Genomic DNA, 26006 nt, shown 5'->3' on the forward strand with positions numbered 1-26006 from the left:
TGTGTGTGTGTGTGAGTGTGTGTGTGTGTGTGTGTGTGAGAGTGTGTGTGTGTGTGTGTGTGAGTGTGTGTGTGCGTGCGTGCGTGTCTGTGTGTGTGTGTGTGTGTGTGAGAGTGTGTGTGTGTGTGTGTGGTGTGTGCGTGCGTGTCTGTGTGTGTGTGTGTGTGTGAGAGTGTGTGTGTGTGTGTGTGTGTGTGTGTGTGTGTGTGTGTGTGAGTGTGTGTGTGTGTGTGTGTCTCACCAGTAGTCCCAGTCTGAGGTGCGACAGCGCTGGGAGGGCATGGACAGGAAGCCGTGGTATACATCCTGCCCGTTGTCACGGAAACGCAGGCGGGAGCTGTGGCGCGTGACGTCAGCCTCCAGACTGAACTGCACCGCTGGAGAGAGACGACCAGAGAGACCTGTTACATCACTTCCTGTTGCTCTGTGAGATCACTTCCTGTTACTCTGTGAGATCACTTCCTGTTGCTCTGTGAGGGCACTTCCTGTTACTCTGTGAGGTCACTGGAGAGACAACCAGAGAAACAACACTTCCTGACTCGTGAGTGGGCGGGACGTCAACATGTCAATCAGAACATCCTGTGCCTCTGGACTTGAGCCATGAAGGAAATAATAAAGACATTCAGTCAGAACGTCTACAGGGAGCCTGGCGGGGGGGGGGGGGGGGGGGGGGGCAATGCCATGCCTCGTGTAGCTCACATGATGAATTACAGGAAGTGAAAAGGACTAGTCTCCTTTTATAAATGTCCCTGAGAAAACACAACACACTGCCAGGTCAAAGGTCACGGATTAACTCCCTGGAGCATTCAGGTCTTTAATTGACGGCTCTGTGCCAGTCAACCAGTTTGTAAAGGTCACAGTGATGTGTATTAAAGGGTGCATTGGTGGCAAAGCGGATGGCAGAATGGTGAAGAGTGTCCAGTTTGTGTAGAGCCATCTTTGATCACCATAGTCCAGGATGGGCAGGACAGTCATCAAGGGTGAGTTTTGCGGAGTGAAGGAAGCTTTGTTATGGAAGAGAAATGCCAGTCTGGCTTTCACTTTAGACTGAAGACTGTTGATGTGAACGGAGAAAGAAAGGGAAGAGTCCAGACGAAGCCCTAGATATTTGTAGGACTTGACAAACTCCAGTTCGGTGTCGTCAACGCAAAGGATCTTGGGGGGGGGGGGGGGGGGGGGGGGGGGCTGGGGGTTTTCTTTTTGCGATCGAATAAGATGCATTTGGTCTTTTAGTGTTAAGCCGAAGGTGGAGGTTATGAAAGGACTGCTCGATGGTAGTGAGACTGTCTTGAAGAGTGGAGGCCGCGTAATGGAGAGAAGGGCCATGTGGTATCTTTGACTGTGTATTTCATAACTAATATGTGTGAATAATTAGAAAACTATAATGCAAGAGCCAGGTGTACCTTTTTAACAGCAGAGTGGATTTACAGTGCTAAGTAAGGAGGTGATACTGGTGTTACAGAGACAGACATTCCAAACCCCCCACTCAAGCAAATGTGGTCAACTACTAGAACAAAGGAACTCGAAAGTCACACCCCACAGAAGGAACAGTCACTCACCCTACTAAAAGAGATACTCAATAGTTAGCAGATTTCAGAGACCAGATAACCAGCTCTGATAGAATGTTAAGACTGTATGTAAATATAGTCACACCCAGCTAAGAGCAGGGTTCAGCAACAGACAGCTGAGCAGTGACAGGCAGAGAAACAGAGGTCTGATTACAGACCTAAACTGCTTTTGAGATTAGCTAAAGGTTCATGGAAATGGTCATAAACAGGATCATATTAATTAACTATATTAGATAAAAGGTATTTGAATATCATTTAGAATGTCAAACTGGTTATTTAAGTAATAATGCTATTTCACTCAGGTTGTAAAGTTTGCTAGAGACTAAATCATTAGAACTATTAATTCAGTATACTTTATATAGGGAATCTGGTATTAAAATATAGATAAACTCCACATTGGGTTAATGCTGAATACATATGTAACTTCTTACATTTAAGGTACAGATTAGAAAAGGTTAGTGTTAAAACTGTCCAGTCATCAAAAAGTCACATGAAGACCCCTGCTGTTGATATACTGGAAGAAGACCCCAAGAAGGGACAGGGAGGGGGGCGGACCGCCCTCCCAGAAGACAAATCTAATTGGACCAAAACGTACTACTGGACTGTTATTATTGGTGGATATTAGGGTATATAACAGAGAGCGCAGTGTTTGAGAGACAGACCAGAAACCCCCAGGGGTTTCTGTGTCTCTCAACCGATCCACCCATCCAGAGACTACTGTGAGCTGATTGCATTTCATGTGAGTAAATACATGGGAAACACCATTTGTTGTTTAAGTTTAGTGTAATCCTTAATATCTGAAACCAGGTTTACTCATGTGTAATGCTCAGTAAGATTATCTATTTCATTGATGTTAACATGACTACTGGTTTATGTACAGACTGGGTTTAATGTGCAAACCTTATTAATCATTTGTACAACATGTGTTGATGTAATATGAAATGATCCCTGTATGTAAAACAACCTTCTGAATTCACTCTGAGCCCTTTGGCAAAATAAATCAGAATTGAGTTGAACTATAGTTCCTTTTTGTCTGGCCTGCACAGTTTATTTCTCCACCCAGTAGAGAAAGACCATTGTATCATTATGACCTTCTTCCTTTTCCAGATAGCAACCTCATTGTACTGCAAATAACCTTAGATATTGATTAGAAATATACAACAGCCAGAAGCATACAGGATGGTGTCATCAGCATAAAGGTGGATCCGAGAGCTGCCTGCAGCCTTCGCCACATCATTAATATAAATGGAGAACAGGGTAGGACCCATGATTGAGCCCTGAGGCACCCCTTTAGTGATGGCTGGCTGAAGATGGTGGCTCAGACAGGATATTCTGTCTTGACCTGTTGGATCCGGTTAGTAAGGTAGCTGGCAAACCAGTTGCAGCAGGTGGGGGATAAACCAATGCTGGAGAGCCTACCCAGAACAGAAGGGTCTTGTGGTCAACTGAATCGAATGCCTTGGCTAAGTCTATAAAGCTGGCAACGCAGACCTGCCTGTTGTCCAGGTCAGTGATGATGTCGTCAAGGACCTTAAGGGTGGCTGTGATGCATCCATGGCCAGAACGGAACCCAGATTGAAGAATATGATTTGTGTTGAGGAAATTATCCAGTTGCTTAACACATTGGGCGCTAATAACGTCGTACAACGTGTTTCAAGGTCATGCTAATTCTGCCATTCCATGGCGTACGACGTTATTGAGATCATATTTCATTTTTTCGCCATTGGTATTCATAATTCCCTCACCCAGCCTCGGCTGATAGAGTGGGAGCCTGCACAACTCTGCAACGCTTCAATACTGCCGCCTGGTGGATGATCTGCGAATTACAACCGGAAATTGATCTCTGGTGATCTCCGTGCATCTGGGAAATGCGTCCGGCACTCACATATTGTTGCGGGACTCTAGATACACATCTGTGTATATGGATCGCTGCCATAACTCAATAATCTATATGATTTGGGCGTTTATTATTATTATACAAACCGGAAATGGATCTAGTCGATCCACGTCAAATAAGTGGGATCTTTTTCCTCCAGTCTCATTGGCGAACGGTAAGAGGACGCTGACGTCATTTTCAGCGTGTTTGTTTATTATTATTAATGCAAACTTCTCTGATCAATATATCACCCATACTACATAAAGCATTTACTGACCCCCCCCGTTCATCCGCACATGATGAGTCATAACGTTTAGGATCATGTACAGTTGAAATTTTTAATATAGGGTGTATCGCAACAAACGGCAGTTGATAATCTATATATGCGTTTATGCCTATAACTCACGTTCTAGGAATTACTGCAGAAAACGATAAAAACATATTTATATTCTAGACGGTATTTTCGTATGAATCTATGAATGAAAAAGTATAACGTTCCTACATCCTGAACGATAGATAATCGATGTTGAATGGGCCATAGTAATGTCAATTTAGCAATACAATTTAAAAAGTTATAGCCCTGCAAAGAAGGTGAACATCTCCATAGGCTTAGAGTGGTGGCAGAGAGTGGTATGAGACGGGCAAACTCCGTGGCAGTTAACGTGTTAAGGACCAGCTTCTCAAGAACTTTAGCCAAGCACGGCAAGATTAATCCATTTGATGGTTGTTGTGTCTTATGAATGACACATTGACATTTTTGCTAAGTATTTGTTTGTCTGTATGTATTACTTGTTTGTTCTCCCTTTACCTTTTTCCCTGTTTGTATATATGTATATCTGGTTTGTCCTCCCCTCCCCTTTTTCCCTGTGCACTATGGTGGAGGTTTAAATCCCTACCACCATAAAATATATAATTTACTATTTGGAAAAACATCTCTTGTTGTTACTTTCTTACCTGCCCGGGACTGTGCTTTAAAAGCATTTACTGAGAGGGGCTGTTTTTTGTTCATGTGCAGCCTGCTCCAGTTACTATTCTGTGTGGTCATCAGACCATTGTACATGACATGGGGGCTCGCTAGTTTTGCACAATTGTATAGTTCCTTGTTTGTTATGTAACATTGTAACTTGTCAATTGGAGCATGTCAGGTAAGATAGCGTTTTTTCATTGGTAAATTATATTGTTGTAGTGCTGCACACTTGACTGTTGTAAACCGTAAGTTATGCTCTTAACCATTCTATTTTTTTTCCACATAGGTAAAGGGTGGGTCGCCTGCTTGGTTAGGGGGAGGGGGGCACGCGTTGTCTATTCCGGTGGAGCGCGCAATGAAACCGGTAAGCGACTGAAGATATGTGTAGTCCTCATCCCGCTAGGGGAGTAGCTTAAGACGGGGTAGTTAGTGTTACCCAGGTGATCCTAGTTAGGTGGTTAGGATCAACATTTATTATTTTTCATCAATAGTAGATGTGGTCATTAAATCTTATTGGTTAAGTGTGTACTGCGGAATGTGACTGTTAAAGGTGGTAAGCTATCGTTGAGTGACTATTTCCTGGTGCCTATTATTTGTTTGGTGGTAACGCGGGTTGCTACGGGAGCACAGGGTATTTATACATATATGACTTGTGGCATAGTCGTATTCTGCAGGGAATATGGCTGGGGCAGCTATTACTTTGGACGCTTTTTTGGTGGACCCTACAAGGGATCAATTTGATATCTGCACAAAAGCTGAATTGTGTGGTGTCGCCAAACATTATGGCATTACGGTCCAAAGTTCAAAAAGTAAAGAGGAGGTAAAAGCAATTGTACTCGCTGGGTTATTAGAAAAGAATATATTCAGTTCGCCCATAGCCCAGGGAAATGACTCGGAGGACGTCACGCACGGCGAGGCGTCTGGCGAGTCTAGCGAGGGAACCAGTGGTGCTATACAGGAACAAAGGGGTAGCATTGCCAAGGCTGAGGAGATTGACAGTGATAATTCTGTACACTCAGGACGTGCCTCTGTTTTGTCTTCCACTTGTAAATCAAGCGCACGCGCGGAAATGCGTTTGGCCCGTCTCCAGATAGAGGAGAGAGCTGCTATGCGAGACAGGGAAGAGAGAAAGGAGGAGAGAGACAGGGAGGAAAGAAAAGAGGAGAGAGACAGGCTGGACAGAAAGGAGAAGGAGGATAGAGACAGGCTGGAGAGAAAGGAGATGGAGGAGAGAGACAGGCTGAAGGAAAAGGAGGGGAAGGACAGAGAGCTCGAGTTGACTATAAAAAAGCTGGAGTTGGAGAGTGGCAGCTTTTCCCCCCCTTCGACTGGAGTCTCCCAGACACCTTTTAATATTAGCCAGCATGTGTCTCTAGTTCCCATTTTCCGGGAGTCTAAGGTGGAATCATATTTCTCTGCTTTTGAGCGTATAGCGTGGGCTTTGCATTGGCCAGAGGATGTGTGGGCGATTTTGTTACAATGCAAGCTCACTGGTAAGGTTCAGGAGGCATGCCAGTCATTATCAATGGATAATGGACAGCTTGGAATATGAGAAAGTGAAGACTGCTGTCTTGCGTGTATATGAATTGGTGCCGGAAGCGTATAGGCAATGTTTTAGGGCACTAAACACATGTTGATTTTTCCCGTGAACAGCGGATTCTGTTTAATCGATGGTGTTCGGCGTGTGAAGTGGATGATGTAGCAGCTTTGAGTGAGTTGGTCCTCATTGAGCAATTTAAGACCTGCATGCCCGAGCACATCGTAGTGTATTTAAATGAACACAAAGTATCTACTCTCCAGGAAGATGCAATTTTAGCAGATGAGTTCGCATTGACCCACAAATATGTGGGAATCACACATGTTTCGGTGCGTGATGGTGTGTATGTTAGTGGCAGCTCGTTCTCTCCTTGTGAGTCACTGTTTCGGGGAGGTGACGAGCGAGCATTCCGACCACACTCACCGCCGTCTCAAAAGGCCTTGGGTGACGAGCGAGCATTCCGACCACGCTCACCGCCGTCTGAAAGGGCATTTTGTGTGTCATTATTGTAAGAAGGAAGGGCATATTGTGAGGGACTGTCATGCGCTAAGGGATCGACAGGAGACAAGGGGGTCAGCCCAGGAACCGAAAGGGGTGGGGTTGATTGGTACAGTGTCATGTCCTGACCAGAATAGCTCTTTTGAACCCTTTTTGTTTGATGGTTATGTGTCCCTGTCGGGTAAAGTTGGTGACTACCAATGGGTGAGAATACTCCGTGATACAGGAGCCTCTCAATCATTCATCCTGGCTGATGTGTTACCATTGGATGTGGACTCCTGTCAGTCGAGTGAATTGGTGAGAGGTATTGACATGGGGTGTGTGCGCGTGCCGTTGCATAAGGTGCATGTACAGTCTGCACTGATCACAGGTTGTTTTCCTGTCGCGTTCACCCATGTTTTCCTGTGAAGGGCGTGGATTTCGTCATGGGGAATGATATCGCTGGGGGTAAAGTCGTCCCTGTGTTGGAGGTTGAAAACGCTCCATTTACTGACTCATTGTGTGATGCATTGATTGATAATCACCCCAATGTTTCTGCTATTTGTGCTGTCACTAGGGCACAGGAGCGGAAGCGAGACCAAGGTCTAGCATTGGGTGACTCTGTCTGTGGTGAGTTTTGCAAATTGGCGGTGGAGCAACAATTTGAGGCGGGGGATGAGGTGTTTATTGTGCTGCCCACGCCTGGTACTGTGCTCACTGCCCGGTTCTCAGGACCTTATGTGGTAAAGAGAAAGGTGTCTGCCACTAAGTATATGTTGTATACGCCCAAGCGGCGGAGAAGGACACGCTGGTGTCATGTGAATAGGCTAATGAAAAGTCCTGCCCGCGTCTCGTCGGAGTTGAGATGTGACAGGACTGTTGTTTCACATGCTGTGTTGTGTTCTAATGTGCCTTACAGGATGCACGGTGTTGATGTTGGGAGTGCGAACCCCATTAAGCAATTCGCGTATCGGTGTCCGGTGGCGATGAGGGAGGTCATGAGGAGAAAGGCACTGTACCCCCTGGGGAAAAAAAGGGGGCTAGCTACACCTAGCCATGGTTCATGGAGTCCTCCTTGCCTTCTGGCTCCTAATGCGGATGTGTCTCCCCCGTTTTCTCTACTGAATGCAGGAAGGTGTACGCAATGACAGTGCCTGCCTCGTTCCCGTTGCCCGGGATGGTTGACCACAGTATACCGTCATGGCCTCGGTATGAGGAATGCACCGGCCACGTTCTGACGGCTGATGCATCTGGTATTGGGAGATGTGCCTAAGGGCGATATATGTGTTTTGGGTGATGTGGTGGTTGACCGTGTGGGCCCGAAATAGGGGTATGTGGCCTATGTGGAGGTGATATATGGCCTATATGGAGGGTGATTTTTATTTATTTCTGTTCTGTTGGTGCTAATCTGATGTTGGTTAAATAAGTAATAATGTTTTGCTAACCCTGCAGGTTCGCTCTTATGGGGGGAGGTGTGACGTACATGGGTACGTGGGTTGGTCATTATCATTATTACTGTATTTGGAAGACCATGTGAACATTAGGTTAGTATATTTAGTATGTGTTATGTTATTTTTGTTTGTGTGATGTGTCATCTTCTAATCCTGTTTTTCTTTCTCCCTTTCCCAGATACCACTCATCCCCCTGATTGAGCTGATTGCACCTGCTTGGTGCACCTGTGGGCAGTCAGTTGGATGAGTGGATATAGCCTGGAAGATGACACACACACGGGGCGCCTCATTGAATCACTGCCACGTTCCAGAGTGGAGTGGGGAGGTTGCCCTTCTTACCTAGCTGTATCTGTGGAGCGATATTGTGTGGCTTTGTGCCATTTACCACTTGGTGTGGATTAATCCATTTGATGGTTGTTGTGTCTTATGAATGACACGTTGACATTTTTGCTAAGTGTTTGTTTGTCTGTATGTATTACTTGTTTGTTCTCCCTTTACCTTTTTCCCTGTTTGTATATATGTATATCTGGTTTGTCCTCCCCTACCCTTTTTCCCTGTGCACTATGGTGGAGGTTTAAATCCCTACCACCATAAACTGAGAGGGGCTGTTTTTTGTTCATGTGCAGCCTGCTCCAGTTACTATTCTGTGTGGTCATCAGACCTTTGTACATGACAGCCAGTATTTGGTTAGTAGATGGTAGTAATGTGCCAGTATTTGGTTAGTAGATGGTAGTAATGTGCCAGTATTTGGTTAGTAGATGGTGGTAATGTGCCAGTATTTGGTTAGTAGATGGTGGTAATGTACCAGTATTTGGTTAGTAGATGGTGGTAATGTACCAGTATTTGGTTAGTAGATGGTAGTAATGTGCCAGTATTTGGTTAGTAGATGGTGGTAATGTGCCAGTATTTGGTTAGTAGATGGTAGTAATGTGCCAGTATTTGGTTAGTAGATGGTAGTAATGTGCCAGTATTTGGTTAGTAGATGGTAGTAATGTACCAGTATTTGGTTAGTAGATGGTGGTAATGTACCAGTATTTGGTTAGTAGATGGTAGTAATGTGCCAGTATTTGGTTAGTAGATGGTAGTAATGTGCCAGTATTTTGTTAGTAGATGGTGGTAATGTGCCAGTATTTGGTTAGTAGATGGTAGTAATGTGCCAGTATTTGGTTAGTAGATGGTGGTAATGTACCAGTATTTGGTTAGTAGATGGTAGTAATGTGCCAGTATTTTGTTAGTAGATGCTAGTAATTAGTAAATGGTGGCCATTTTAAGCACATTCAGGTTCAGTGTTCTGTTGCTACGACAACAGCCTGACCTTGTCTGTGATTCTAATATCAAGACGTTCTGTTCAGACGTTCTAATATCAACACGTTCTGTTCAGACGTTCTAATATCAACATCTGTTCAGACGTCCTAATATCAAGAGGTTCTATTCTAATATCAACCTCTCTCTTCAGACGTTTCTAGGTAATAATATCAGCCTCTCTAATGTGATTTATGATTCTGAAATACAAAGGACACACACACACACGGAGCAGACAGAGGACACAGAGGACACACAAGGACAGAGTATGATGTCATCAGATTACACATTCTCCTTCAGCACATGTGTCTGTGTTTGTGGGTGTGTGTGGCGGGGGCGTATGTGTGTGTGTGTATGTGTATCCTATTGTGTAGAGTTAATCCTCTCCGCCTCTTTGATTAACAGCATGTTTTAATTGACTGCTTTGTCTTGTCAATCAATCAGTCAGCCAATTAGGTAAGAGCTGTTGGTAAATTAGGCCGAAAAACCAACCAGACACACACACACACGCGCGCGCGCGCTCGCGCGAAAGGGTTAAACTGAACTGATTAATAATAATAATAATAGCGGCTGGGTGGCGTAGCGGAGATTGCGCTCGTCACCAATGCAAGAGACTCCGGTCTCGAATCCCGGTGTCAGCATTGCCTGCAGCTTGGGCCAGTCGTCATACTATCTCAATTAGCAGAGTTAGCGGGTGGACGTCGATGGGTGGGGATTGGACGTTGTGGACAGCGACTCCTACAGGTCGGTTGGGTGACGCCTGCACAGCAGAGACAGGAAGTATCGGGGGCAGCGTGAGCCTCCCACGCGTTACTCCTCGCCACTGAGAGTCCGCGCTGGCCGGTGAAAAGATGCGACAGGCTGCCTCCTCGTGTACCGGAGTGGACACGTGATGCAAGGCTTCTATCCTCACTACAGCCAACCAGTGGGAGGCATAGTCTAGCAACGTTCAAGACAGGGGAGGGGAGAATTGAAGGGGAGAATTGGCGATACGAAATTGGGATGGGAGAAAAATATAAAAATAAGGAGAAAAAGTGGATAAAAAAAGAAAATTATAATAATAACTTTATTTATATAGCACCTTTCATACATGGATTGCAGCTCAAAGTGCTTCACAGCAAAATAGCATACAACGATTAGTTAATTTGTTTGTAGGGTCAGGGGTCACGATAGGGTCAAGCAGCTGGAGGCAGGAAGTGGCTTCTGATTGGTTACTTACTGATGTTGTTCCTGAAGCTCTCGTCTCCAGTGCTGAGGATATAGGAGAAACACACCTCCACCTGCACACTAACACACACGCACGCACACACACACACACACACACACACACACACACACACACACACACACACACACACACACACACACACACACACACACACACACACACACACACACACACACACACACACACACACACACACACACACACACACACACACACACACACACACACACACACACACACACACACACACACACACACACACACACACACACACACATGCACACAGGTAAGGATCCTAATTATACTGGTTATATTATCTGGTCTAGACCACAGCTATGTGTTATATTATCTGGTCTAGACCACAGCTATGTGTTATATTATCTGGTCTAGACCACAGCTAGATGTTCTATTCTCTATAGGGGTCTAGACCACAGCTACAGTATATGTTAAACCAAAGACTCTGGACTCACCAATCATCACACTTGTCAGGGTCCACTATCTCAGGAGAGACTTGCATGGTTTTGTTGAGTTGGATAACAGGACGGGCCCTGAAAAAGAAAATCAATCAATCAATCAATCGATCAACAGGTGGAGCTGAAGAAGTGGATTATTACAACGTTGTGGTGATCTCAAAGAAGTTTGTATTAAGCCCACACCAATCTGGTTTCAGAGCAAAACATACGATCTCTGCCGCTACTTTAGTTGTGAATGATATAGAAAACATTGTGTAGCCCTATTTGTAGATCTGTCAAAAGCATTTGATACAGTTGACCATTCTCCTCTTTTAAATAGACGGCACAGAGTTGGTTTTGACACAAATGCTTGCAGTTGGTTTCAGAGTTATGTGTCTTAAAGACTGCAGTGTGTGAAAACTGGGAAAGCAAATTCATACTTCTTCTTACCCATTACAAAAGGTGTCCCCCAGGGGTCAATCATGGGTCCTGTCTTATTTACCAGTTATATTAATGATATTGTGTGGCTGTCACGTTAATCTTTATGCAGATGACACTATTGTATATTGTATCGCTGACTCTTTACAGTTACAGCCATTGAGAACCTGCCACTCGTATTGCTCTGCAATATGCACCCAAGATGATGGGTTGGTCTTCTTTGGCAGAGACGAAATAAACATTGGTATCTTTTTATCTTTAACCCTTTCACTGACACACTACCAAACGGTTAACCCTTTCACTGCGACAATACACAGAAGGTTAACCATTTCACTGCCACACGACAGCAGGTTAACCCTTTCACTGCCACACTACAGAAGGTTAACCCTTTACTATCACACTACCGACGGTAACCCAGAGTCCCCAGAGTACAAACGGAGCTTGGAAAGTCAGCGTTTATTTGCTGGGATACAAGTGTACTGCCGTTCTCACCTGAGAAGAGCCACTCTGTTGTCCAGAGATCCCACCAGCAGGTCCGGATAATGGTTCTGATCCACGTCCAAACCTCCACCCAGAGAATAACCAAACATCCTGAAACCACCCGAGATATCTCTACCCTGGATCACCTGAACACACACAGACAGACAGACAGGCAGACAGGCAGACAGACAGAAAATCAGACAGACAGACAGACAGACAGACAGGAAATCAGACAGACAGACAGACAGACAGGAAATCAGACAGACAGACAGACAGGCAAGAGACAGACAGACAGACAGACAGACAGAGAGGCAGGTGTAGGATGTTCATGTTGTCCAGTTGAATCAGAGAGAGAGAGAGAGAGAGACAGAGAGAGAAAGACAGAGACAGAGAGACATAGACAGAGAGAGAGACAGACAGAGAGATAGAGAGATATAGCAAGCGAGAGAGAGAAACAGAGAGACAGAGAGACAGAGAGACATAGACAGAGAGAGAGACAGACAGAGACAGAGAGACATAGACAGAGAGAGAGAGAGACAGAGACAGAGAGACATAGACAGAGAGAGAGATACAGACAGAGACAGAGCGAGAGAGAGACAGAGAGAGAGAGAGACAGACATACAGACAGACAGACAGACAGACAGACAGACAGACAGACAGACAGACAGACAGACAGACAGACAGACAGACAGACAGACAGACAGACAGACAGACAGACAGACAGACAGGTCATGCTGGACCTACAAAAGGCCTTCAACACTGTCAATCACACCATTCTGATTGACAAGCTAAAAGCAATTGGTTTTGATAGTCTATCAGTGAGCTGGATGCAATCCTACCTGGAGGGGAGAGAACAGATGGTGGAGGTAAACGGTACCCTATCCCCCCCCCCCTCACAGTGAGCTGTGGTGTTCCACAAGGAAGCATACTAGGTCTGCTACTGTTCCTAATTTATGCAAATGACATGTCGTCAGCTTGTGACTGCAACTTGTTCCTGTTTGCGGACGACTCAGCCCTGCTGGTCTCTGACAAGAACAAGGACAAGGACAACGACGAGAAGGCCTACCGGGAGGAGGTTGAGGTACTGGAACGCTGGTGCCAGGACAACAGCCTGCTCCTGAACATTGGTAAAACCAAGGAGCTGATCGTGGATTATAGGAGAGGACAGCAGGAGACGCACACACCACTGATGATTAACGGGGCTACCATGGACAGGGTGAGCAGCTTTAAGTACCTGGGGGTCCACATCTCAGAGGACCTGACATGGTCAACACACATAGACACAGTAGTAAAGAAGGCGAAACAGCGCCTCTACCACCTGAGACAGTTAAGGAAGTTCAGAGTATCGGGGAAGATACTCCAGTCCTTCTACTCAGGAGCTGTAGAGAGCATCCTGACCGGAAACATCACTGCCTGGTATGGAAACAGCACGGCACAGGACAAGAAGGCCCTACAGAGAGTGGTGCGCTCAGCCGAGCGTACCACGGGTATTGCACTACCCCCCCTGCAGGTTCTATACAACAAGAGGTGCAAATCCAGAGCCTGCAGGATAATGAAAGACCCTCACCACCCCAATAACAGCCTGTTTCAGCTGCTGAGGTCAGGCAGACGCCTGCGAACCCCAGCTACTAGGACAGAGCGGCTTAGGCTCAGCTTCTTCCCCCAGGCCATCAGAGCCATGAACAATGAACATTGAGTGCTCAGAACATTGAACTATCCACACACAAGCACACATGAACACACACACGACACGCACGCTGTGCACGCTCACACACGAGCAGCCACTTAACACTTTAACATGAGCGGGCACACACTCATGTCGCACACACGCACACTTATGGCCAAAGGAATTAGAATAACAGGAACAGTGTATTGCACTACCAAAGCTACCTAGCATGTCCCATATGCTCTGTAAATAACTATGTACAGATACCGAGATGTCACTCCATGTTACCTGTTACCTGTTTACTGCACAATGTTGTTTTTTCATTTTTTGATTCTATTATATGTTGTACCACTGTATTGCACATCGTTGCGGGCAAGACCACCCGCATTTCATTGTATACCTGTATGCCGTGACAATTAAAACTCTTGACTTGACTTGACTTGTTACAGGTTGAAAAAACCCTCAGCTCAGAACTAGGCAAAATCTGCATATGGCTCGCTGATAACAAACTATCATTACACATGGGCAAAACAGAGTCCATTCTCTTCGGTTCAAATAACAAACTCAGCAAGACCGACGGCTTCTCAGTTACAGTGGGTGACAATATTGTCACAAGGAAAGAAGATATTACCTACCTGGGTTCCATCCTATAGAGGCAAATCTTTCCTGTGACAAAATGGGATCCAATGTAATAAAACTAAGTCAACCAACGAACTAGATTCCTGTACCGTATCTCCTCTCTGGTAAACAAGAATACCTTGAAGACTCTAACAGGAGCACTCATTCAAGGGTACTACGACTATGCTTGCACCTCATGGTACCAAAGCACCTCAAAGGCACTAAAAACAAGATTACAAACATCACAAAACAAACTGGTCAGACTACTGCTTGACCTTACTCCTAAAACCCACCTCACCCCTGTCCACTTTGACAACCTAGGATGGCTTAGAGTAGACGACAGAGTACAGCAACTTGCAATGGGCCTGGTCTACAAGATACACTACACCACTAAGATACCCATGTGCATGTCGAAATACTTCCCAAAGGTCAGTGAATACCACGACCACAACACCAGAGGGAGTTCCACAAATCATGTTCAACCCAGATAAAATAATAATAAAAAAAAAATACGTTTTTTTTAATAAAAGAAAATAGTCATAACTTAGAAATTAGATTGCATAGGTCTATGAATCGATATCGCGATTCTGTTTCGATTAATTGCCCAGCCCTACAGTGTGTACAGTAAGTTAGCTTGGTGATTATCATTGTGATGTAGGCTAAGCTGCCTAGCTACTGTTAGCATACAAGCACTGTAGCCTACTTACTTTTTCATCCACAACGTTTTTTCTGATCCAGATGCATAAATCCACTTCTTCATGTTGCTCAGTTGCTGGTTTATACTTCGGTCCTAATGTTGGCGCAAAGTTTAATTTAGCCTGACTTGTTATAGCTGTACAGCTTACTAACTACTAAACAACAACTTTCTCATAGTCTCAACTTTCACATAGTCAAAATGGGTCCAGCTGCATGTGAGGAGGATAGGTTTAGCTCGGGCCAATCTCAAGTTTCTCAAGTTTCTTTATTAGTTGTCATACAGAAGTACAGAATACTTTTATACAAAATGCTTCTTTATGTTACATTTTGTATAAAAGTATTCTGTACTTCTGTATGACAACTAATAAAGAAACTTGAGAAACTTGAGATTGGCCCGAGCTAAACCTATCCTCCTCACATGCAGCTGGACCCATTTTGACTTTGCAATGCAGAAATCTCTGATTGGATTTGCAAGGCTGCCAATCATATTCAACCTCCGTGTATTGGATGTCAAGGGCTGTCAATCAATCAATCCTCCATTCAATGGCAAGAGTTTAACTGCACAGACCGTTCTTAGATGAAGTTAATAGCCTATTTTGATTCGCTGTTATTTATTATTTATTTAACAATGGGTCACACCTGTGAAGTTTTCTTCACGAATAATTACTGCAGGCAATACTGCAGTGCAGGCCTGCTCAGAGCTGTCAATTTTGGCCATTTTTGAAGAAAAAAAAAATTCACTGGCATTTTTTTTACAGAGGAAAACATTTATAATAAAAAATAATAATAATAATAATTAAAAAAAAAAATATATATATATATAGTTTTTTTTTTTTTTTTATATATTATAGGTATATGTAAATTAATAATAATTATGAATTATGAGTGAATTTGTGTTTCACGTGTTGTCATAGAGAAACCTCCACTGCTAACCTGTACATTGTACATGTACAGTTTCTACGTCAAATGTATATACTCTTTTTTCTGGACTCTTTTCGTATCACAAACAGTACTGTATTTGCAAATCTGGTATGTCATAAATGTATAGATGTAGCAGTACTGTCTATCTGTATGTCATGTATGTCATATATGTTATGATGAATTGAAAATGGGGGACCCTGATGTAAACAAGATGAAAGTCTTTCTCTGGTCTGCATCCCCTTAACAATTGTATGTATTGAGCTGTACTGTACTGTACCCATTCTGCAATCTGTTAATAAAGTTTTCAATCAAACAGACAGACAGATAGACAGACAGACAGACAGACAGACAGACAGACAGACAGATACCTGGCTTGGATCCTTGGAGATTCCCTCTGCACTTCCTGTCCAGATCATCACACTTCCTGTTCCATGAAACGGAGCTCCGACTGCAAAGTCTGGTGGGGGGTTGTAGGTAAAGTGTAGTAATTATATTATATTATTAATATATTATATTATATTATATTATATTATATTATATTATATTATATTATATTATATTATATTATTATATTATATTATTATATTATATTATATTATTATATTATATTATATTATATTGAAACAGAAGAATGATTGTGAGAAGTTAATATTGTTTATTTGTTTTAACTATTTCGGTTTGTTGTTGCTTTTGATTAATTATTATTATTAATTATTATTATTATTATTATCTATGTTTCACATGTTCAAAATAAAGATTTAATTAAATAATTCAATTCAATAAGGACCTGCCAACGTTTGTTTCGAGTAAATTACTAAGAAGGGGCTAATAACGTTTTATACCCTGGAAGCCATCTTGGTTCAGATCCCCAATGGCGAGCAGCGCCATGCCGAAGCCGGAGGCGTGAGGGCCCCTCAGCGTGGTGGAGGCCCCGGGGCCAAGGCGGCCATTCTGGTTCAAATACACGTACACAGAACCACCCTCCTCCCTCTGCCTCTGGAAGTAGAAGGGAGCTCCTACCAACAGATCTGCCCACCTGACCAGAGAGAGAGAGAGAGAGAGAGAGAGAGAGAGGGAGAGGGAGAGGGAGTGAGAGAGAGAGAGAGAGAGAGAGAGGAGAGGAGGAGCGGATAGGAGAGGAGGAGATGAGAGGAGAGGAGGAGAGAGGAGAGGAAAGGAGAGGAAAGGAGAGGAGAGGAGAGGAGAGGAGGAGAGAAGAGATGAGAGGAGGTGAGAGGAGAGAAGAGGAGAGGAGAGGAGAGGAGAAAAGAGAAGAGAAGAGAAGAGGAGAGAGGAGAGGAAAGAGAAGATTAGATAAGAGAAGAGAAGAGAGGAGAAGAGAAGAGAGGAGAGGAAGAGAAGATTAGATCGTCTGTGTGTGTGTCTGTGTGTGTGTGTGTGTGTGTGTGTGTGTGTGTGTGTGTGTGTGTGTGTGTGTGTGTGTCTGTGTGTGTGTGTCTGTGTGTGTGTGTGTGTGTGTGTGTGTGTATGTGTGTGTGTGTGTGTGTGTGTGTGTGTGTGTGTGTGTGTGTGTCTGTGTGTGTGTGTCTGTGTGTGTGTGTGTGTGTGTGTCTGTGTGTGTGTGTGTGTGTGTGTGTCTGTGTGTGTGTGTGTGTGTGTGTGTATGTGTGTGTGTGTGTGTGTGTGTGTGTGTGTGTGTGTGTGTGTGTGTGTGTGTGTGTGTGTCTGTACCCATCATTATTGAGGTCAGCTATAGCCAGACTGTTCCCGTAGTAGGAGCCCATCTGTTCTCCTCTCAGGGTGACGCGAGGCTCCAGGTGCCGGGCCGACAGCGGGCCTGCTCTCTCCGCCAGGTACACCGAGCCTCGCCCGTCCTCCGTGTTGTCCTTAGGAGCGCCTGGCAATCACACACATATCAATCAATCAGTCAGTCAATAAATCAATAAATCAATCATCAAATCAATAAACCAATCAATAAATAAACCGATCAATCAATCTACCAATCAATCATTGAATCAATCAATCAATCAACCAATCAGTCAGTCAATCAATCAATCAATCAATCAGTCAGTCAGTCTATAGCTAGTCAAGATGAAGGGGGATTTTACTATTTCTATTAACAAGTTAGCTTAAAACCACATAGCTACATTTATTAAACTAAAGCAAATAAAGTAAGAAATTGAATCAAGTTGTTACCTGTTACTATGGTAACCACATCCTGACTCAGCAGTCCTGAGGCCTGGGCCACCGAATAACCTGCAGAGACACACACACACACACACACACACACACACACCACACACACACACACACACACACACACACACACACACACACACACACCACACACACACACACACACACACACACACACACACACACACACACACACACACACACACACACACACACACACACACACACACACACACACACACACACACACACACACACACACACACACACACAGAGAGAAGGGTATTAACTAGTAGTATGAGTATTAAAGGTGCTATAGACTACACTCAGCCACTAGATGTCACACTAGAGCAGGGGTTCCCAAACTGTTCAGGCCGCAACCCCCAAATAACGGTGTCAGAGAGCCGTGACCCCCACTATTATAGGAGGTAAAAAAATATATTTTTATTACTAAATATATTGCGATATGCTGAGTATTGCAATATTAATATTGCGATATATTGCGATTTATTACCTTTTTTCAACTGCAAAGTAAAACGTTGTCAACATGTTTTATCTAATAAAATAAAGTTCAGTCTGTTCATCTCACTTCAATAATTTTTATTGCAGAACATGGTATTTTCTCAAGCAGACAGATGTAAACACTGTAATCTGTGTTGCATGAACCTGACAAACTGAACTGTTTGTATTACAGTCATATTCCAACTTAACTGAATGCACATGTGTGTGTGTGTGGACTACTGTACTATTACAGGTATTGAGATGAACAATGCAACTTCCTTATACAAATAAATAAATAAAATTGTCTTTTTTTTTTTTTTATAAAACAAATTAAATATCGATACTTGGCGTCCCTGCATCTATACAGTATCGCCATGCAAAGTATCGCGATACTACTACGTATCGATTTTTTCCCCCACCCCTAGTAGATAGGCAGATATAGACTTGGTTAACCCTTTCACTGCCGCACTGGTTAACCCTTTTCACTGCGACAATACACAGAAGGTTTTCACTGCTAACCGTCGGTAGTGTGATAGTAAAGGGTTAATGTAAGGTTATGTATATAACCAAGTTCTATGAATTATGGTGACGCTCAGCATCATTCTGCACGCACTTCATTTCGTGCACGAGCACTGAATAAAAAATTCCACAATGTACCTTTACATCCCAACATTCGTCTGGCCACACCCTTATCCGCTTACCTTCATAAGCAGGTGTGTGGTCACCTACTCGCCTCCTTCCCAAACTTTCACCACAAGGCGAGATCAAGGGCCGCAGCGGCGTCCTGATGCTGAGCGTCACCATAATTCATAGAACTACGGTTATATTCATAACCTATCGTTCTATATCGTATTAGCTTCCGCTCAGCGTCTACTGCACAATGGGAGCTGAGCGGGAGCTGATGCTTGACAAATGTACCCCACTGAGGCCCCCCACAACCATCAGAACCGGGGAGGACCGAGCCCCCCAACCCTCCCTAATGGAGGGATACCCTCCTTATTGGAGGACGGGAGGGAGACGGATCCAACCGTGCGAAGAGGAACTCGAGCAACTCAACGCACAGGGTGAGCAGACCGTGGCTTGACCCCACGACTACGCACACACACAACCCGCATGCCACCAGGGAACGAACGGAAGGAACAAACCTCGTTACCGCCCCCAAAATCACGGGGTCAAGAGCAAAGCTCAACCCCGTGGCAAGGCCGTAGCAGCGGAGCGCGAAGGAAGACCCAGAACCAGAAGGGACTGGATCCCCCCGGAAAAAAGGGGGCCCGGAGAGGCCAATGACGCCACAGCATCAAGACCTCACCAGGCGGTCACTAGTGACACCGCCCCCCCACATCGCCAGCGTATTCGGACAGGGCCCATCTAAGAACAGGCCCTTCCCCCCACTAGCACGCCGCCTGGCGCACTGACCCTGACATACTCAGGCAGTCAGCATGGCTGTAACTCGAAACACTCAAGAGGCTACACTACAGCGGGAGCAGGCAGCGCACCGGGGAGACGACCTCCAGAAGAGGCCGATCCCTCAATCCAGGCAGCAGGCACTTGACCTGAGCCTGGAGCACTGCGGACGAGACAGGCGCCAAAGGGGTCAACTGAAAACAGCACCCCGGCGGAAGGGGCGTATGCTGGCATTGTTGAGCACCATGTCAACGCCTCCACCAAAAATCCCTGATGCTCTAGAGGGGCCGAGGCAGAGAAGGCTGACACGATTGACAGACGTCATGAACGTGCAGGGGCACACTCAACCGGGTAACCCGGGAGTTGACTCCGCTCCAACACACCAGGGAATCAACATGCGGTGGTTGTTCCTATAACCCCTCAGGAAAAAACTCCAAAACACACCTGCAGGTATACACTGGCTATACCGCAGTACAAGTGTTTTCGTTTTCAAAAAGGGGTTATCCCAGGCCTACGGGTCGACGAAAAACGACTTCGGACCGGGCCCGGCGGACCGGGACGCACACAGGGATGCCAGAGGAGTACTATAAAACCACCTCAACAGCCCCCTCTCAGCCATGCGTAAGCAGGAGAAGAGAGGGGCGAAAAGACGAACATCTCCATAATATCAAACCCTGTGACACCCGGGCCGACCCGGCATTTTTCCCCCCGAAAAAAGCACAAGTCCCTCAGGGTACCAGAACAGCAGATCTGTGTCCCCGGCGGACAACAGGTTAACTGACCTGGACCAGCGTGACCAGAACCAGTCCCGTGTCCTAATCACGCCGACATCCCCAACTCTAGGAGGGGGGGTAGGTACGCGTGTCGATTTAAAACTTTATAGAGGGCGCCACCCAGCCGGTCCCGTTCGTACCGCGCTCAGTGGCCCACCCCAAGGGCGTGAGACCCCTCTACCTATGCTTTGATCTATTCCGTTAACATCCCTCAGATATGAACGAGAATTCGTCGAGACAAACCTAGTAAACTGGCGCTCGGAAGAGACAAACTCCATCCCAGTTGCCCCATAAAAACGCAGTTTTAATGATGAGCATCCAAGGCGCACAAGCCTCATGCGTGATTCCTATCAGAAACACCCAGGGCCAGCACTATGTACATGTCGAGACCCAAAACACATCAATGGATAGTCCAACAAGACACCAGATACTGTTCCTCCAAGCCGCCTGGGGAACGACAAGAAGCCGCTTTTTTAATTAAAAGATTTTTCAGAAAAAAGAAAAAAGAATACGGACATGGGTCCCATGCGATGCGGCTGAGGGAAAACACCACCCCGTCAACCACACTTCATAAGAGGGGACGGTGAGCGACGTACCCCTATGACGGGGGGAAACCCATGACTCAACAGACCTGTAAGGCGAGGAGTCAGGGAAACCCTAAACAATACCCCGTCCACCTACTCCAAAAAGGAGAGGACGGGGAACCCCCAGAGAGACTTCCCACGTGAGCTGTATAGATTGAAAAGACATATTGCAGCATTGAGCTATGTAACAATTGGGTTAGGACTCTCCGAGGAGGAGCTCTGAACTCCCAGAGGAGAACTCCGACACCAGAGGAGGAGGCTCTGACCCAATACACACACTACCAGTAGGGAGCAGTGCAGAAGAACCACGTCTCTACTGCGCTGCATCACCCACCAAGCTCAATAATCGAATTGAATTGAATCAAATACACATACAACAGAGCAGAACTCCTTTTCGAAGTTCTACTCACCTTGACAATCTGAGGAGGAGGCTCTGAAACTCTGAGGAGGCTCCCTCACTGGGAGGGTCCAAACTCACAGAAGGCTCTTCTCCCTGAAGAAGAGCTCTGTGAGGAGGAGGCTCTGAAAACTCCCCGAAACAGAACCATAACATGGAACCTGACCAACTCACGGAAGTCTTACCAATAGAAACGCACTCAGTGACGTACTCTATGGCGGGGGAATTTTGACGGTGCACACGCCCAATCTTTCAGGGAGTGGGACCAGGAAACTCCCTCCCTCGTTTCTCAAGCAGAAGCACAACCCCAGCAGTATCCCCACAAACACAGTGACACAATATATTGTAAACAAAACATATCTGAGAGGAGGGGGGGATGCCCCAGGGAAAAACCGGGGGGGTCACCCCTCCTACCTTACCCTTGATACGACCAGGTTGAACAGGTACCCCTGTTAATATGTGAACACGCTGTTCATTGTCATCACAAGCTGAGAGAAGAATTTATTCCTCAATCACATGTCACTAAGCATAGCTTCATAGGTTAATTAACCCACTTAGTTGTGAGTTCAACCACGTTACTAACATTACATGAACACACATGTTCTCAACACAACTAAACCAGTTCATTTTTACACACGTAAAAAACAACGCCGATTTCCTAGGTAGAGAGAAGCTATACCAGCGACAAGACAATTCACACACAACACGCGTCGTATCCTCAATGTATTGCAGCAACACACGTTTTGGAAAACATCGTTATTACAAAACATTTAGAAGGGAAGGAAAGAAGAAGTGTTAAAGTCCGGCAGGACTCCTACCTCCACCCTGAGCGCAGGCCGAGAGGACTGCAACACTGGTTAACGGGACAACCGAAGTCGAACCCGGCGTCTCCTGCGTTGGTGACAAGGGTAATGTCCGCTGCGCCACCCAGCCGCCGTTCTCCATGTTGACGAAGTCCTCGCTGGCATGGCACCCGGTGTAGGGTCGACTAACATCCTCTGTCAAAGATGACGTCGTAGTCAGAGTGTTTAAGGCTTGTTATACTCACAGCAACGTTCAACAGTGTAGCATTAAGCTAACAGCCGCTCCGACTGATAGCAACAAGCTAACGTTTCCTAGCCTAGTGACACAACGGGCTAGCGCCGCAGCTAACAGCTGACTGGCTAACAGTAGGCCACACACTAGCACGCAAGCTAAGCAGCTATCACCTGAACTGTACACAACGACATAACAAGCCACACTTCAGACAGGCCGCCGCCTGAATCCCTCCTCATCCTAAGAGAGAAGAGAAAAAAAATTTCAACACAGTTTTCAACTGTGATTTAACAGACATAACAGCGGAGTCGGCACAATTCCCATACGGGCTGCAGCCGACTTGAGCATGGAACTACCGATAAAGAAGATCCAGACCCACATTTCCTCGTGTTTAGGGTGTACTCTCACATTCATTTGAAAGATGGGGCCTTCACGGGACAGAGAAGCATCCGCTCGTCCAGAGAACCCCGGGTTTAAACCAGATCTCGGTCGCGGCCCACTAGTTTGACCATCATGGGCGTCAGACCAGGACCCTCCGTCCGTCGCCTAAGAGGCCGAGCAAAGGACCCCAATCTGGGGCCGGCCTTCGTAAAATTGTCAGCCAACCCCCATAGCATTAGCAGACAACTGGTGCTCGCATAGCAAAACATTACTCACCCAACCCAGAAAACAACCAGTTTCTCACAACAGCCGGTGCCTCCTACAGTCCAGCTGTATAACCAGAGGTTCAATACCTATCCAGCCGCAGCAAGGAGGACTGCAGGTGTGGAGTAGATCAGCGACGCGGGCCCTTGTGGTGAATTTTGAGAAGGAGATGAGTGTGTGGCCACATCCCTGATTATGTAGGTAGCAGATGGGGGTGTGGCCAGACGGATGTTGGTATGTAAAGGTACATTGTGAAGTTTTTATTCAGTGCACGTCACTGGAGTGAGATATGTGCAGTAGACGCTGAGCGGAAGCTAATACCATATAGAACTAGTTTGAAGAGTATTAACTCATAGTTTGAAGAGTATTAAATAGTAGTTTGAAGAGTATTAACTAGTAGTTTGAGGAGTCTTAACTAGTAGTTTGAGGAGTTTTAACTAGTAGTTTGAGGAGTTTTAACTAGTAGTTTGAAGAGTATTAACTCATAGTTTGAAGAGTATTAACTCATAGTTTGAAGAGTATTAACTCATAGTTTGAAGAGTATTAACTAGTAGTTTGAGGAGTCTTAACTAGTAGTTTGAGGAGTCTTAACTAGTAGTTTGAGGAGTTTTAACTAGTAGTTTGAGGAGTTTTAACTAGTAGTTTGAAGAGTATTAACTCATAGTTTGAAGAGTATTAACTCATAGTTTGAAGAGTATTAACTCATAGTTTGAAGAGTATTAACTAGTAGTTTGAGGAGTCTTAACTAGTAGTTTGAGGAGTTTTAACTAGTAGATTGATGAGTCTTAACTAGTAGTTTGAGGAGTTTTAACTAGTAGTTTGAGGAGTATTAACTCATAGTTTGAAGAGTATTAACGATAGGTTATGACTATAACCAAGTTCTGTTAATAGTGGTGACGCTCGGCGTCACTCATGCACTATCCTCGCATATGTGCACGCGCACTGAATACAATTCCACAATGTACCTTTATCCCAGTATTCGTCTGACCACACCCCTCGTTAGCTTACCTTCATAAGCAGGTGTGTGGTCACCTACTCTCCTCCTTCCCAAGCTTTCACCACAAGGTGAGATCAAGGGCTGCAGTGGCGTCGGACGCCGAGCGTCACCACTATTAACAGAACTTGGTTATAGTCATAACCTATCGTTCTGTATTCATAGTGGCTCCGCTTGGCGTCACTCATGCACAAGGGAGGCCGAGCGGGAGCCACCGGCCGACAAATACACCCCGCTGAAGGCCCCCCACAACCATCAGAGCAGGGAGGGCCAAGCCCCCCCGACCCCCCCTAATGGAGGGCACCCCCCCTATTGGAGGTTTCCCGGGAGGGCGACGGACCCGACCGTGCGAAGAGGCACTCAAGCAACTCAACGCACAGGGTGAGCAGACCGTGGCCTGACCCCACGACTACACACACGCACAACCCGCATGCCACCCGGGAACGAACGGAGGGAACAACCTCGTTACTGCCCCCAGAATCACGGGGTCAAGGGCAAACCCAACCCAGTGGCAAGGCCGTAGCAGCGGAGCGCGAAGGAAGGCCCAGACCCACCAAAGGGACTGGACCCCCTGGAATGGGGGCCCAGAGAAGTACATGATGCCAGCATCAAGACCCCACCAGGTGGGCACTTAGTGACCCCGCCCCCCACATCGCCAGCGTATTCGGACAAAGGCCCCTCAGCCGAGCGGGCCCTGTCCCCCCAATAGTACACCGCCTGGCACACTGACCCTGCAGTACAGACAGTCAGCACGGCCGCAATAACAAGACTTACCACGGAAGCAGGCAGCGCACAGGGGAAAAAACCAGGCAACAGGCTGTTAACCCGAGCCAGGAGACTGCGGACGAGACAGGCGCCAGAGGGGACAGCTGAACACAGCCGCACCGGCGGAAGGGGCGTATGCTGGCGTTGTCGTCACCATGACAAACCTCCCTCAAAGCGAAGGCTGACACAATTGGCAGACGTCACAAACGTGCAGGGGCACACTCAACCGGGCAACCCGGGAGTTGACACCGCACCGACACACCAGAGAACCAACCACCCAGGCATTACCCTATGCGGCGGTTGGTCCCATAACCCCTCAGGAAAAAAACTCCAAAACGTACCTGCGGCACCACCGCAGTACCCGTGTTTCAGTTTCCAACAGGGTTATCCCGGGCCTGCGGGTCAACGAAAACATTACTTCGGACCGGGCCGGTGATACGGGGAGCACAGGGTCCCCCGAGGAGGTCAAAGACCACCCCAACAGGCCCCTCTTCGCCACGCGTAAGAGAAGAGCGAAAGAAATGGAGAACCAGCCCCAAACACCCCGTACTTGGTATTCCCAGGAGGTCACCCAACCAAGTACTAACCAAGACCAACCTGCGTGGCGGCCGAGATCTGACGAGATCGGGCGTGTACAGGTTGGCACGGCCGTAAGCCATTACGACAGTGTAGAATACAATGTACCCAACAAGGGCTCCATAGCGCTTAACCCTGTGACACCCGGACCGACCTGGCATTTTTCCCCCTGAAAAAAGCCCAAGTCCCTCAGGGTACCAGAACAGCAGATCTGCATCCCCGGCGGACAACGGGTGCAACTGATCCGGACCAGCGCGTCCAGAACCAGTCCCGTGCCCTAACCACGCCGATCTGCCAACTCCAGGAGAAGGGGCAGACATGCGTGTTGATCTTAGACATGAAAAGAAGGCGCCACCCAGACGTTCGGTGCAAACCGCGCCCGGCGGCCCACCCCCAGGGCGTGAAACCCTTCTACGTATGTTCAGATCCATTCTGTCATCATCCCCCGATATGAACGAGAATCCGTCGACAACCACACAGGTCGTCGGAAGAGGAAAA

General features: G+C 46.2%; 1 protein-coding gene across 1 annotated transcript in view; it reads right to left on the minus strand.

The window, feature by feature from the left end:
* Positions 1-237: 237 nt before the first annotated feature.
* Positions 238-26006, minus strand: part of LOC311238036 (integrin alpha-3-like) — a gene marked incomplete at both ends in the record, with an annotated part of 52257 nt that continues 26488 nt past the window's right edge. The window contains 8 exons of the mRNA XM_084326000.1: positions 238-377; positions 10398-10465; positions 10877-10954; positions 11789-11922; positions 16046-16134; positions 16520-16713; positions 17370-17535; positions 17835-17894. Coding sequence (XP_084182126.1) covers positions 238-377; positions 10398-10465; positions 10877-10954; positions 11789-11922; positions 16046-16134; positions 16520-16713; positions 17370-17535; positions 17835-17894 — 929 coding nt within the window. The remainder of the gene's footprint in view (positions 378-10397; positions 10466-10876; positions 10955-11788; positions 11923-16045; positions 16135-16519; positions 16714-17369; positions 17536-17834; positions 17895-26006) is intronic.

Source organism: Notolepis coatsorum, assembly GCF_963971535.1.
Source record: "Notolepis coatsorum genome assembly, chromosome: 12".
Classification (NCBI taxonomy): Eukaryota; Metazoa; Chordata; class Actinopteri; order Aulopiformes; family Paralepididae; genus Notolepis; species Notolepis coatsorum.